Source organism: Vigna umbellata, chromosome 1, assembly GCF_029865625.1.
Source record: "Vigna umbellata cultivar VRB3 chromosome 1, Vumbellata_1.0, whole genome shotgun sequence".
In the NCBI taxonomy this organism is placed as follows: Eukaryota; Viridiplantae; Streptophyta; class Magnoliopsida; order Fabales; family Fabaceae; genus Vigna; species Vigna umbellata.
Genome location: NC_142165.1, coordinates 10,482,560 through 10,497,474, shown reverse-complemented (window position 1 = coordinate 10,497,474; position 14,915 = coordinate 10,482,560). Strand labels below are relative to the sequence as shown.

At 34.7% G+C, this 14,915-nt stretch overlaps 1 protein-coding gene and 1 pseudogene across 1 annotated transcript; one reads left to right on the top strand and one right to left on the bottom strand.

The window, feature by feature from the left end:
• The first annotated feature begins 262 nt into the window (after positions 1-262).
• Positions 263-2,786, top strand: LOC124841259 (O-Glycosyl hydrolases family 17 protein). Its single transcript, XM_047317503.2, has 3 exons — positions 263-542; positions 646-1,980; positions 2,457-2,786. Exons 1-3 carry the CDS (start codon positions 485-487, stop codon positions 2,489-2,491), a joined length of 1,428 nt encoding a protein of 475 aa, XP_047173459.2. The 5' UTR covers positions 263-484; the 3' UTR covers positions 2,492-2,786.
• A 7,567-nt stretch (positions 2,787-10,353) lies between these two features.
• On the bottom strand, positions 10,354-14,494 carry LOC124841261 (TMV resistance protein N-like; annotated as a pseudogene).
• Positions 14,495-14,915: the final 421 nt, after the last annotated feature.

Here is a 14,915-nt window from a genome sequence, read left to right as displayed (position 1 = left end):
CTTTGGCTGTTTGTTGATTAAGAAGAATGGAAAATCATGATTCATGAACCACAAATCTAATGCATATGTGAGTACATAATTAAAAAAAAATGTATGAATATAAATAATAATAATAATAATAAGTTGGAAATCCCGATCTCCAAGGCCCTGTTTGGTTCAGTTCTTGAGGTTCGTCAGCAGCATGAAGGCCAACTGGCCTAGAATGATGGATGGTGGTCCTATAATTACTCGTCCATTTCTTACTGTCAGTAATACCAAAGGGTCCCACTTACCCTCTTAACCTTTTCCACCACCACCTCGTTTCCTGAACTTTCTCTCATAGATATACTAACAAACACCACTCTTTCTCACGTCACCCACTTGCACCGCAGGAACACACTCTGGGCACCACTTTCACACAAACATCGTCAAAAACACCGAAAACAAACACAAGACACAACACCAAAACAATCCTTCTCTCTGTTTCTCCTCACAGAAGCAGAGAATGCAGCGCCTCACCGTCTCCACCCTTCTCCTTTCCCTAACACTTCTCACCCTCGCAGGCAATGCTCGCCTCTCTCATCTTTTCTCTCTCTTTTATTTACTCTGTTTACGTAATGTCACTGACCAACTATCCTGTGTTGTGTACATTGTTTGTTGTTTCAGATGGAGGTTCCATTGGAGTTAACTATGGTCGCATTGCGAACAACCTTCCCTCCGCGGTTAAGGTTGTTCGTCTCCTCAAATCCCAGGGCTTGAACCGAGTCAAAGTCTACGACACCGACCCGGCAGTGCTTCGGGCATTATCCGGATCCGGAATCAAGGTGACCGTTGATCTTCCAAACCAGCAACTCTTCGCAGCAGCGAAAGCTCCCTCCTTTGCATCCTCCTGGGTTGAAAGAAACGTCGTCGCTTACTACCCTCACACGCAAATCGAAGCCATTGCGGTTGGGAACGAGGTTTTCGTAGACACACATAACACCACCAAGTTCCTGGTACCCGCCATGAAAAACATTCACCAAGCGCTTGTGAAGCATAACCTCGACTCCGACATTAAGGTTTCCTCCCCCATTGCCCTCTCTGCGTTGGCGAACTCGTACCCATCCTCGTCCGGATCGTTCCGACCCGATCTCGTTGAACCCGTTTTCAAACCCATGCTGGACTTCCTCCACGAAACCGGGTCGTACTTAATGGTAAACGTGTACCCGTTCTTTGCTTACGAGTCCAACGCTGACGTAATCTCTTTGGACTACGCTCTTTTCCGAGAGAACCCGGGCGTGGCGGATCCGGGTAACGGGTTGAGATACTATAACCTATTTGATGCCCAAATCGACGCCGTTTTCTCCGCGTTAAGTGCTCTGAAATACGACGACGTTAACATTGTAGTGACCGAAACAGGGTGGCCTTCCAAGGGGGATAGTAATGAGGTGGGTGCGAGCGTAGAGAACGCCGCTGCGTACAACGGTAATCTCGTCCGTAAGATCTTAACCGGTGGCGGTACCCCACTTCGACCCAAAGCCGATCTCACCGTCTATTTGTTCGCGCTTTTTAATGAGAATCAGAAGCCCGGACCCACTTCCGAGAGAAATTTTGGGCTTTTTAATCCTGACGAGACAAGGGTCTATAATGTTCCGTTAACGCCGGAGGAGCTCAAGGACTACCACGACCGTCCATCACCGGTGAAGGGTGGCAGTCCGAAACAGACCACCCCCGCGCCGGCACCCATCGTGAGCGGCGGCGTGTCGAAGAGCACCACCGGTAACAATTGGTGCGTTGCGAACCCGGATGCGGATAAAGTTAAGCTGCAGGCAGCTCTAGATTTCGCTTGCGGTGAGGGAGGTGCAGATTGCGCTCCGATTCAGCATGGTGCCACGTGTTACGATCCTAACACGATCGTTGCACACGCTTCGTTTGCGTTCAATAGTTATTACCAGAAGCAATCACGCAAGGGCGGTAGCTGCTATTTCGGGGGTACGTCCTACGTGGTGACGCAGGAGCCCAGTGAGTATTCTAAAAATCCCTTTTTTACTTTTACATAATTTAATTCATTTTTAATGTGTGTGCTTTAGAATAGTGTTTGGTAGGGTTACTAACATGAGCGGGGTGAGGAATGCACACGATAAAGAGGCACGTGATAGGGTTGACAAGAGGGAATCTTTTGTGATAACGACGTGGCGTAAATTTATTGGGTAGAGTGTACTATGTAGGACATTATAATTACGGTGCTACAGTGTTGTGTTACTCGGTCTACCCAAATAATACCTCTTTCTCACTGTTTTGGTGAACCCTAGGGACTAGGGTAATGGAGGCCAACCAGATGGAAACTTGTAGCTGTAAAGGTGGTCAATTAGTCAAACATTGGATTCTAAAACCTTTGAAAAACATGCGATTTATGATTCTACTTTATGGGTCTTTAATTTTTAGTTTAATCTATGGATTTGTGATAAAAATGATTAACCATGGTTATTTTTGTGCAGGGTATGGTAACTGCGTGTTTCCTACAGGATACTAAAAAGCTGAAGAAGACTGACATTCCCGCATGAGAATATGCATATGCCTGATTTTGCTTTGTGTAAAGTATGTTATGAGAATGAATGTGTCTGGAAGTGAAACTAGAAAAAGTGGCTAAATTAGTTTGAATATTTTTTTGGGGGTTCTGATTATGGTAGTTAAATAATGTTGACTTTTCATCAGGTTGGGTAGTTAAATTAATTTTACTTTAAAGTAATTGTATCTAAGTTTAAGTTTTCACTTTGCAGTAGACTTTATCTTTTGATTCCTCAACATCGTTCTCATGTTTCCTTGTATTTGAAACCAAGTTCCTTTTTCTTACAAAGCCTCTGTATTTTCTTTTCTTTTTCCTTAAACTCTACCAACGTAAAGTGAGTAATTCACCGAAGCCCTTACAAATAAGGGGCAAGTGTACCTAACATTCGCCCACGTGGGACCTAAAGTCACAACTTGCACCCTTTTTCATCCAACAAAAGAAGTAGGGCTCGTGTTAGATAAAAACTAAGTGGCCATCACATGCAGTGTTGCCGAAATTTATAAATGAAAAATGATTTCGATAATGAACAGTACACAAGCGAATAAAGTAATAATATCATGTTTTTTTTTTCACAGATCATTAATTTAGTTTGTGACAATGAGATTGGTTTTAAAATATACAGTAGGAATGGCTTTTATAGTAAAAAATGCATAAGATTTGTGACCATACATTTCATTCTTGGCTATAGTTACTGTATGAGTGGTCTGAAAAAATATTGGCTCAAATCATACTTTGGCCAATATATTTCTCTATTATAGCAAGTTATGATACACTTGAAAATATATGTAACTTTTAGCAACGGCTATGTGTTGTTTTCTTAAATAAAAAAATTGGATGCAGTGATGTTACTGTGTCTTAGTGCCATTTCTGTACAAGTTTGTCTGTCGCTGAATTCTTTTATTTTGGGTATTTAGTATTTATGGTTGAAGAGGCAGAAACTATAATGAATTGCTATGATACCAAAGCCTGTCTTTGTCAGAAGATGTGTACAATGAGACCAAAATAACATAAACAAATTACATCACATCCTGAAATGTAATTTTGATATACCATGACAATTACAGGATGGATTTGAGGGAGTCATGTTTGTATTTATTTATATGAAAAAAATACAGAGTTGAAATTGGTTACATCTCCACCCTTCATTATTGATGATTGTTGAATTGCTGAAGTCCTGTGTTCCATTACCCTCGATTGTTGATGATTGTTGAATTACTGAAGTCTTGTGTTCCATTACCCTTGTTACTGAATGAGCTTGTTATGGCACCCACTATGCTAGTTTTACACCTTGTAAGCATTAATCAAATTCAAAATTATGAGCTATGAATTAAGGACAATATAAAAGGTGAGGAATTTTTGCATTTAACTAACTCTATTTTAATTACTTCTCATTCTTATAATTATATTTAAAATCATTCTTTTACCATTTATATATTTTATTCTTATTCTCTCAATCCCTGGGCTCAAATAATAATTTCTAAACAAATATTATTTTAAATGAATAAAGTAATTGTTGAAGTGACCCTAAAAACGGCCAAGGATAAAAGTCAATGGGAAAAAGGGAAGCTTTCAAAGTTGGCCAACGGCCATAAAAAGGAAAAGATAACTCCCATAAACCAAGGTAACAGTGAAAGGTAATAGCCTATGATCTGCAACAAATAGTTGATGTTTGCAATTTTAGTGAATGATTTGCAGAGTTCATTTTCAACAAATACTGCTAAAAGTCGACATGAATCTCGATTGCATCAATATATTCTTTCTTTCATTCATCCAAAGGGTGAGATCAGTTTTTATCTGTTTTGTTTTAATCTATATGTAAATATTTTTATTACTTTAAGTTTATGACACTTTTCAGTCTTCATTATTTTAATTTCGAATATTCTTCACTGTTTAAACTGTTTTAATTAATAATTTATTTTTTAACGTTAAACTAGGAATTATTAATAGTAAATACTAAAAACTAACAGCTACAAAATTTGAATATCTTAACTAACAAATGTTTTATAAAGACTAAAATAGGTTCGTTAGAAGAAATTAAATGCTTAGAAAACAGTTTCGTTGATCATTACGAATTAGCTAACTGTCTTTTTATGAATAAACGAAAAATAATATTAAAATAGATAACTGTAGCAATTAAGAAACTAACGACCAATAAATTATATATATATATATATATATATATATATATATATATATATATATATATATATATATTATAAAATTAAAATTAGCAAGTTTGACAACTCGCAGGTCAGGTTATTACTTTGAAATTGTTTTCAATTGACAGTCTAACCCGACTTAGCCCGTTTTAAACATACCTATATCAGTCAGATTTAAATCCGTTTGTCATTAAAAGGATAAAAACTTTTTACAAATATTTTTTTTTGTATTTTTGAATTAAATAGTTTTATTCTTTACTAAATTATTGTAACATAGTAATATACAATGGAAAATTTCCCTTTTATATATATTTCTGCCGACTATAATAAGATGTATAGCTAAAAATTAAGGAAGCAGTTTGTTAATATTATATTATTTGTTGGGTGAGTGAGATAACAAGTTAAAGGACAGACTTGGAAAAGTTGGTCATGAAAATTTGTTAAGCTAATAAAGTGAACTATCTTTACTATAACAATTTTCCCAATATGTCCTTAGCTGTGGCCCCCCTAACTTCAATCATGTGAATAAAGATTCATACACTTAACTTCTGACATTATTTATAATTGCAACCATATTCTTCTCTCATAGTTTATGTGTACAATTATTTCATGCTTTCTTTAATATTGTTTTATTATTGATTATTTTGTACATTTTATTGATAAATTGGTATAGATGGTGTTGACATACAAAGTACAAGGGTTTCAATGTTAATTAATAAGTGATATAGAAAGTAAATTTTAAATGAAAAGACATAACTGATATAAAGTGTATTATGATTTATATTCAACTAACCTATCACATTCTACATCTTTAGAATTACGACTTATGTAAAATATTATATATCTTAAGAAAAAACATTTTTACTTTTACATGCACGAAAATGATTTACTATCAAAATCTAAAATATTACAAAACGAGAATTAAAAGAGCAGAGACCTAAAATTTAACTAGACAGGTGAGATTATTGAAATAACGATAAATGTATAAGATATTAAAAGAGAATTGTAGTTGAAAAAAAAAAACTAAGAATCCATGTTCAAATGAAAGAAAGAACAAACAGATCAAAATGCCAATAAAATTTTTTACATAAAGGAAAAAGTTTGCATATTATTTAGTTTTGTTATGTTTAACTGTTTATATACTAATATGTTTTTTAATTTATTGAAAGTAAATAGTAACTTCTGAAAATTTTGTGTGTATAAGTTTGAGTAGAGTTGAGTTTTATATACCTATAATGACTCAATTCAAAATATGTCAATTTTTGTCTCAAGTGTGCAAGAATGACATTTTAAGATATTTTTATTATAATGTTTATTTATTTTTGTTAACGTTTTCTTTTTATTTTCCTATCATGTAGTTTTTATGATATTGTTTGTATTTGGGTTATTTATAGTATAAAACTATGGACTTTTCTCTATGCGTGTTATAATGAGATCTTACAAACTTTTTATTATAACTTTTGTTTACTTAAATGTTTTGAATTTTTACTTGTTTAACCTTAGTTTTTACTGTAATTAACCTATATTATAAAAGCCAATTTGAAAATATCATAGCCCATTAAAATATTCTCTAGCTTCTTTGTCTTATAACTACTTTTTCCAATTTCTCTCAAACTCGTATTTTCTCAAATATTGTTTTTTCTTCAAAAAATAAAAATAAAACTAACTACTAATCAGCTATTTATATATTCCCTGTTTAAAAAACTCATATTTACATTTACAAATTTAACTGTGAACTTAAAATTAGGTTAAATTGTTGTGAGTTCTATAATCTTGTGTAGCGGATGGGGAAAGGGGAAAAAAGATAAATGTGAAGGGATGCTTTCATGCTGACCTAACAGTCCTAAAAAGAAAAACCAACTCCCAGAAGTAGATAAGGTAACAAAGAGAAAGTTTCAGCCATTGTTCAAGAATGTCCCATATATCATGATTTCAATAAAATCTTTTTTCTAACGAAGTATCAAGTATATTTACAGGCTTGAAAATTATTATTTTTATTCATGCCCCATTGTTTATTTTAGAACATGTCTTGAAGATTAAAGAAAAAACTGTATTCAAATTGATTTTAATTTCGACTTTTAAACAATGTGAAATTATTAAATATATCAAAACAAATTTCTAAGATTAAGAAAATTGATGTTGGAACCTTAAGTCGGTTGAGATAAGAACGTTAAAGTGAATTACCTCAATCCATTATTGTTTGCTTCAGAATTTGAAATTCTAAATCACATTTATTTTAAAAATATTTCAAATTATTGAAGGAGAGAAATGTATGTAAAGTAACCTTAATTTTGACTCTTAAATCATATAAAACTATTGGTATAACCAAACATAAATTAATCATTATAAATCTTCTAAAAATTAAAGGTGAAGATATTGAATACAAACAATTACCGACGTACACTGAAACGAGCATCTTTGACAACTAGTTTTAGAAAGAGGTAGACGTTGAAAATATAAGTTAGACATAAATTATAGATAACATTCTCCACATCATGATGGGAGTCAGATAACCTAAAAGTGCATCTTATGCTCTATGGTAGTTTTTCCTATACGTCCTTGCCTGGGTCAGGGAACGTGAACCCATGTGAGTAAAGATTACCTTATCTATGCTAGTTTATGTAAATTATAAAAGTGCTAACCTTTTAATACAAATTCCCATGTACCGTCTAATGGGATTAGGTATAGGTAGTGTTAAAAAAACACCTTCATTGCATGGCTATATACAGGCAACAAGTCTTCTTTTATACGTATATATTTTTATAATAAATTTATTAATCATATGATAATTAGTTACCTGTCCTCTGTTCATCTTGCAAATAACAACATTATCAAAATGTTCAACAGTTTTTTTCTTTTTCCAACATTACATTATTTAGTAAGGTTGTATTAGAAACTTGAAAAAAACAAGGATGGTGGCATAGAAAATGGAGAAATAGAGTCGGTGGTGCGCCACTGGTCTGTGTCGGGCTATGTTTGAAGGTTGAAGCAGTGAACTAGCTCTGTTACAGAAGTGGGTTTCTCTCTCCACTGCAACCCTAATTTGTCATTTACCTCTAAGTCACATGCTCTGTTCTTCCTAACAGTGAATCATAGATTCCAATTTCTGAACATGCATTATGGCCATTGTCTTGTACCACGGTTTCTTGTTTTGGGTCCAATTATAGTACGTGAATTGCTAAACAACGTCAGATTAGGAACTATACACTGGTATTCAAGATCGCACGATCATTTTGACAACAACTTCTTCATGTCATCTTGTGGTTTCGGATTCTGTCGCTGTCGGAAAAAACATATTTAGGGCTTTTGTGACATCACTTTTTGTCTACTGTGCTCTCACTATACGTAGTCTCTTCAGAGTGCATCGTAATTTTAATCACTACCTCTTAATTTTTTTATTAATATCAATTTAATACTATTGCTCATTTTACATGCTAGACCTGTGGCGAATAATAATAACTAATGATTTTAATAATTTGAATGCATGTTTGTAAATACAATCACATGTATGGTAATTAGAAAAATTTGATCACTAATTTGAGTTTCTGTTATCTATTAAGAACGTGTTATGTTAATAGTTTTTTTTAGAGTTTTATACCTATTAGAAATGAATCATTCCTCTTCGTGTAATAATAAATCTATGACCTTCTACACGATTTGCTGAAGCGTCTTCTTATCTAACAACTTTGATCAAAGCAATCATCTTTCTTTCTAATGATCAAAACCTCTTGGGAACTCTCCCCGATCAAATCACCCTTGGAGTAGGTGAACGACGAGAGTCAAATGCTCAATTTCAAACCCTTTCGCTAATCATTTAAGATTTGGAGGTTTGTGTAATGTATAACCATTCGATTAGGCACAATTCGAACTATCAACAATTGTCTAGGTAGTCAACTAGGGAACTTGACTAACTATAAGAAGGTCAATAAGTCATGCACCAACCCAGAGCACAAGTTAGCGAGTCTGGCTAACCACCAGACAAACTAATAGGTATGCACCACTCTCGAGCACAAACTAGTGAGTTCAACCAACCGCCGGATAGATCAGCAGGTCATGGACCAGCTCAGAGTACAAGTCACCAAGATTAGTCGGTTACCAAATAGGTTAGCTGGTCATGTACCAACTTGAACAACCAATTACTATCTCAACAAACATAACAACGAGCCTGACAAGCCACCACATAAATCGGTCAACCATGAATTGGATTGATTGAGATGAACAACCCTGAGTAAATCAACCTTAAGACTTATTAACTTAAGAATAAATCATAATTATTCACAATTGGACCATAATTAGGCCAACGTTAATCAAAAACTCATTACTAAACTTATAAATAAGGTTTGAAGAAATGAGGTAGGTTACTTACATTAATTATTGAATTAATTGCTATGTGTGAAATGTTGAGCTAACTTTACCATCATAGTATCTTTTTCATGTATCATTCGAATGATTTAGATGAACAAAAAAATTCGCTTTTTGGATAATATTTAGATTTCGGACGATACAACACAACCCAGACGGTTGACATTGACTCATCCCCGAAACAATTTCAATGAAATAATTGATCCCATAATTCTATAGTTTATTTTGAGATATTAATTAAATGTTTTAATGGTCATGATTAAATTAAAAATTATCATTATAACGGTCACAGCATGATAGCCAACACTGAGGCAGCACATCATAGGCATCTTCAGCAGGCTGAAACTACAGTGAAGTGTGCATTTTAACAGAAAATGAGTAAATTTTTCATAAATTAAACATCTTAACTCTGAGAGAAAAATAAGATCTTTATAATGATGTGTAGTATTTGAATGCCCTGAAACACAGACACCGGTTCGGTAATTAGTTTGAAATGAAATAGAAAAAATCACTTCACATAGAAATATCACCCATAAGATTGGCTATATTCTATGCTGATATAGCATAAAACAGCACCACTTTCGTAAATAGTTTGAAAAGAAAAACTTTTTCTAGCATATATCATAGAAAAGGGAAAAGCAACGAGAATAGAGAACAGAACACAACCTGCTCCATCCGTTTTTGTGTACTTATTAAATACTGAATTTGACCCAACACAAAGTTTGATTCACATGATCATAAGATGAGATTTAAGACGTTTTGTTTTGGAGCATATTGTTAAGAGCATGTTAAGTGTCATCATTTGTATTGTACCTTTAGTTGGGATATGTGGTCCTATACAATCTATTTCTTTTGCTTGTTTTATTTATTTTAAAGTCATAACTTGTTCAAGTTTTCTCAATTTCAAGGTTTGATCCCCAATTTATCCCACAAGTGAAATTTCAACATATTAAACGGAAAATTAAATGAAGTTGAGGACACTAACTGGGAGGTGAAAAGCGAAAACAAAAGTGTGATAAGTTTTGGTCCTCTACAAGCATGAGTCACCAATTGTAATGGAACATGTCACAGATTATGTTGAAACATGTTGTAAACTATTATTATGAAACAATTCATCACAACTTTGTGATAGAATGTGACAAAGTAAGTAAATTATAAATTATGATAAAACTTCTCAGACTCTCAGCTGAAATATATTAGATGAAATTATCAAACTATAAAGTGAAACATGTAAGATGTTCCATCACTATCAGTAATATACAAACCAAATTATTACTTGTATGTTATGAACGTGATACAGTGATATCATTTACGAAGGGTAGTTTGTCCTTCTGTTTTCTCCACGGGAGAGGATGTGTTTGGAGAAGTAGGTTCTTCCACCTGCAATTCATGACGTTCCTCATCTGGATTCGTTTCTGTTATTCTTGATATATTAAGACCATCTGAGAGGTTCCTCCATTCTTCAATTTTTTCCTTACATATCACACGGCACCCACACTTCTTTATTCTTGCCTTGCATGATTCAGAAAAATTTTCAACAAAAAGTATCACTTCAAGCTGTGTTTGCCCCCCACTTAGATAATGCTGAATATACACATGATCAGCATTCATGAATATAATATGACGTAAGGGTCCTTGAATTTATACAGCTTGTGCCCAAACTTGGGTGCTATAGGAAAATTTGGGTCAGGATCTTTATCAGGAGCTTTACATACCCAGTAATAAATGCCAATTTCCTCATTGACAGTAGAAGTTGACCTTGCATTAGATGAAGATGGCACATCCATGTTCAAAGGTTCTAATACTAGGCATACTGCAATTCCCCACCATTCACTTAACTGGAAGTCCTCAGATACATCCACTGTTATTGAAGTAACTGAATCACAACACAACTTCTCATACGTTTGATCTGATGAATCAATTTCAAGAAAGTTTTGATTGTTGAACCAAGATGGAATTTCATTCCCTGGTGTTATGAACCAAAGCTCTGGCCCTTCAATCTGTTACAATGCAAGGTTTTTTTTGTTGTTGTAAATTTAACTAGTTAATAAAAGAGTTATTCAGTTTTAACTTTTAATGTATGAGAAAACTTGAATGTTTTAATCACTACAAACAAAAAAGTTAAGTTTTGGTCCTGTGTATAAGAAACATACCGGATCCTCATGTGAATGTAACTCAAAGATCTTCCATAGAGTATCTTCAACCAAGTGAAAGGGTTTCAATTTAGGACAATTAGTTGTGTACAAAGATTGTAAATTTGGTGGAAGCAATGGCAAGGATTCAAGTCTTGGGCAATCATTGAAGGACAAAGTATGGAACATAGAAAGACTAATAATGCATTGGGCAGGTGGGTTAACAAAATTGTTACCACTTAGATCTAAACGCTTCAACAATGATAAAGGACCAAGATCACTAGGAATTGATTCATCAGTAAGACCTCCATAACTTAAATCCAAGGACTCCAAGGCCAATAAACTGGAAAGAGGAGGCAGAAAGTTTTGTGATTTGGGTGTTGTTTCTTTCCTTCCACCAAAGGAGAGCTCTCTAAGTTTTTCTAAACATGAAGGAATTTCTCTTATGTCAGTACCACTCACATAAAGCTCCTCCAATGACTCATTTTCATTCATACCATCTGGCAGTGTTGAGATTCTTGAGCAGCCAGAAACGTAGAGTTTTCTGAGAGATCTCAAATTGCAAATGGAATTTGGCAGGGAAAGGAGATTTATGCAGTTCTCCACATTAAGCAGTGATAAAGATTTCATGTTGTCTCCAAATTCTGGGAGTTTTTCAATTTTTGAGCAGCCAGAGAGAATCAATTCCTCCAAAGAATCCATTTCCAATTTTCTTGGCATGATTTGAAGATTTTTGCAATCTTTCAGCAACAATAGAACAAGTCTCTTGTGTTGTCCAACTGATGGGTGAACCTCAACAAGGTTTACACAACTTATAAGAAGCAATCTTTCAAGAGATGGAGCCCCAGAAACTATTGGGGTTTGAATTAGATCTTCAGAATAGCTCAAATCAATGAACTTCAGCTTTGCAAAATCCTGACCAATCAGAACAAAAGGTAAATGAGAGAGTAGGGAGTTAATTAGCTTTTCTAGACTTAACTTATTCTAGTATTAAGTTAAAAAAGGATCGTGATTGAACTACTGACTTGATTTCCATTCCAAATCCTTTTTATTCTGCTGGAATGCATTTTCAACTCTACAAGTTCATCTAGCAGCACGCCAAGCGGCGCAGAGATTCCAAAGGATAGTTCATCCACTGAAGAAATTTCAGAGAACTGCAAAGACATTTGAGGCTAGTAGGAAGATTTACACGATAGTTTATGATAAGTAATTGAAGATTATACATCCTTGAGAACGCTTCAGGATCCCAAATAGCTTCTTCCTTTTCAGGCGAGTTCAAAACAATACCTTCAATTGATTCATTTGCCTAGCAGAGAATAATAGTAATGCAGATGAAGTTAAGACATCTCATAAGAAGTTAAAATATAGAGTAAAAATACATTAATGGAATTGGACATTAGCTTAAAAAACTTGCCTTATTGTATTTTAATACTTCATTTGTCTCCTCTAGAGTCCACAGCCTACTTCGTTTTGCCGGATCCACATAACTTTCTTCTTTGACAATTTCCCTTTGCTGATTCTTGAAGCAAATCATGCATCCCTATGGTAAAGCCATCATAAGTTGCCAGTGATTTTTCAACCAGAAGGTCAATTCCAACTGGTGGATAACGCTCACAAATTTCTAGAGCTTGTATCACAAGCTCTTTTATCCTCCCTTTGAAGAAACATGCAATATCAAGAAACAAAGTTTTATAACGTAGCGGCAACCCATTGTAGCTTATTCTAAGCGATTTCATCGCAATATGACTCGGGGGCACTTCCTTTATCATATCCACTACTTTCCATTGGGATTCACTTCTTCCACACAGAAATGAACCTAACAGCTCCAAGGCCAAAGGGAGGCCTCCTGCATATTTGGCAAGAACTTTTGACAACTCCAAATAATGTTCATCAGGTTTATCTCTTTTAAAGGCTTTCTGGCTCAAGAGTTGAAGGGATTCGTCAGAATTTAAGATGTCAATTTTGTAGTTTTCAACTATTCCATGTGATATTAGGACGTGTGTGTCTCTTGTTGTTATTATAACTCTGCTCCCGGGGCCAAACCACTCTAACCTCTCAGCCAAACTCTCTAGTTGGCTAGTATCATCAACATCATCAATGACAAGAAGAACTTTCTTCTTGAATAGAAGTTCTCTTATTGTGTTCTTTCCCTCGTCTAAATCTCTAATTTCTAAGCCTTTTATACCCAGATGAGAAAGGAGTTTTCCTTGTAAACGAAGCCTGCCACCACTTTCTTTTGAGATCTCTCGAACGTTGTCAAGGAAGCAGCTAATATCAAACTGGTACTGGATTTTCCCGAAGACAACTCTCGCTAGGGTTGTCTTTCCAATGCCACCCATGCCCATATTCCGATAAAGCGAGCGTCATCCTTCGATTCTATCCTTAAAAGTGAGTCCATTTTCTTAACCCTTGAGTCAATTCCAACTAACCCATCATTGAAAGATGGCATTTCAGGACGTAGCTTTGTCCATACCGATTCAACAATGTTTTCAATGAGCTCCGTTTGATGCCTGTGGATGAAAATGTATAATCATGTTATAATTTAAACATGAAGAGAAATAAGATAAAAGTTTACTGCTTGTCACATGTATATATTTCACGAAAACTACGATATATTTATATATGTGTGTGTGTGTATATATATATATATATATATATATATATATATATATATATATCCATGATCCAATTTAGAATAAACGAAATGTAACTAAGCATAAGAGAAAAAAAGTACAAGTATCGTTGCTAAAAGAAAAATCAATGCTGAAAAAAACTTACTGGTAATTTTCGGACTCCCAGCCAGCAATTTGGCTAACCTCCTTCAAGGAATCTCTCCATTGTTGCACCTTTTCTGTGTCTTTCTCAAATCTTCTTTCATGTTTCTGAAAAGCCTCTTCAAAACTCTTTGTTGTCTGGTGTTGAACCTCACTAGGACTAACCCCACAGAAAACTGGGAAAACTTTTCTCCCCAGAGCTTTATTTGATTCCAGAATTTTGTTGAGCCATCCAAACACCAAGAGGAAGAGGCATAGTTCTCAGAGAGAATCACAATGGCCCCGAGGGACTCTTTAATTGCTTTAAATAGTTCTTTATCTATCTTATCTCCTTTCTCTAGATTTTTGTCATCTCGGAAAGTTATCATTCCCTTTCTCACCAACGCAGCGTACAAGTGATCTGTAAAACCTAAGCGCGTGTCTTGTCCTCGAAAACTCAAAAAATCATGGTATGTCCATCTCGAAGAGTTTGAGGAAGATTCTCCACTTAACATTGAAGCCTTGACATGCACCCTCGGACAAAAACAGTTCAATTTATGTTCAAAGCTTAAACCGATGATTATATAAGATCATATGTTTTTTTGAGTGGATACAAGCGTTGTTGTTGTTTGAATTATACAGTTCTAAAATCTGCCCCTGGAAGAGAAAAAAAGCAGATAGAAAATTTACAGATAACAACTGAGGAATAATATTTTCGTGAATGGATAGGTCATGATGGGAACATGCAGTGTAAATCAGACCATTGATGCAGGTTGAATGAATACTTACGCATGGTTGGCACTCAATTATCTCACTTTTCTGTGACCGCATTTCTTGCATTATTATGATTATTTATGTTTAAACTTTCTATGATTTGTGTATTTGCTGATGTAACTAAAATTGAACAAGAATTATAAAATATATTTTAACTAATTCGTGTTTGGCATATTATCCGCTTTGTTGCAGGCTTATAGATTAAGAA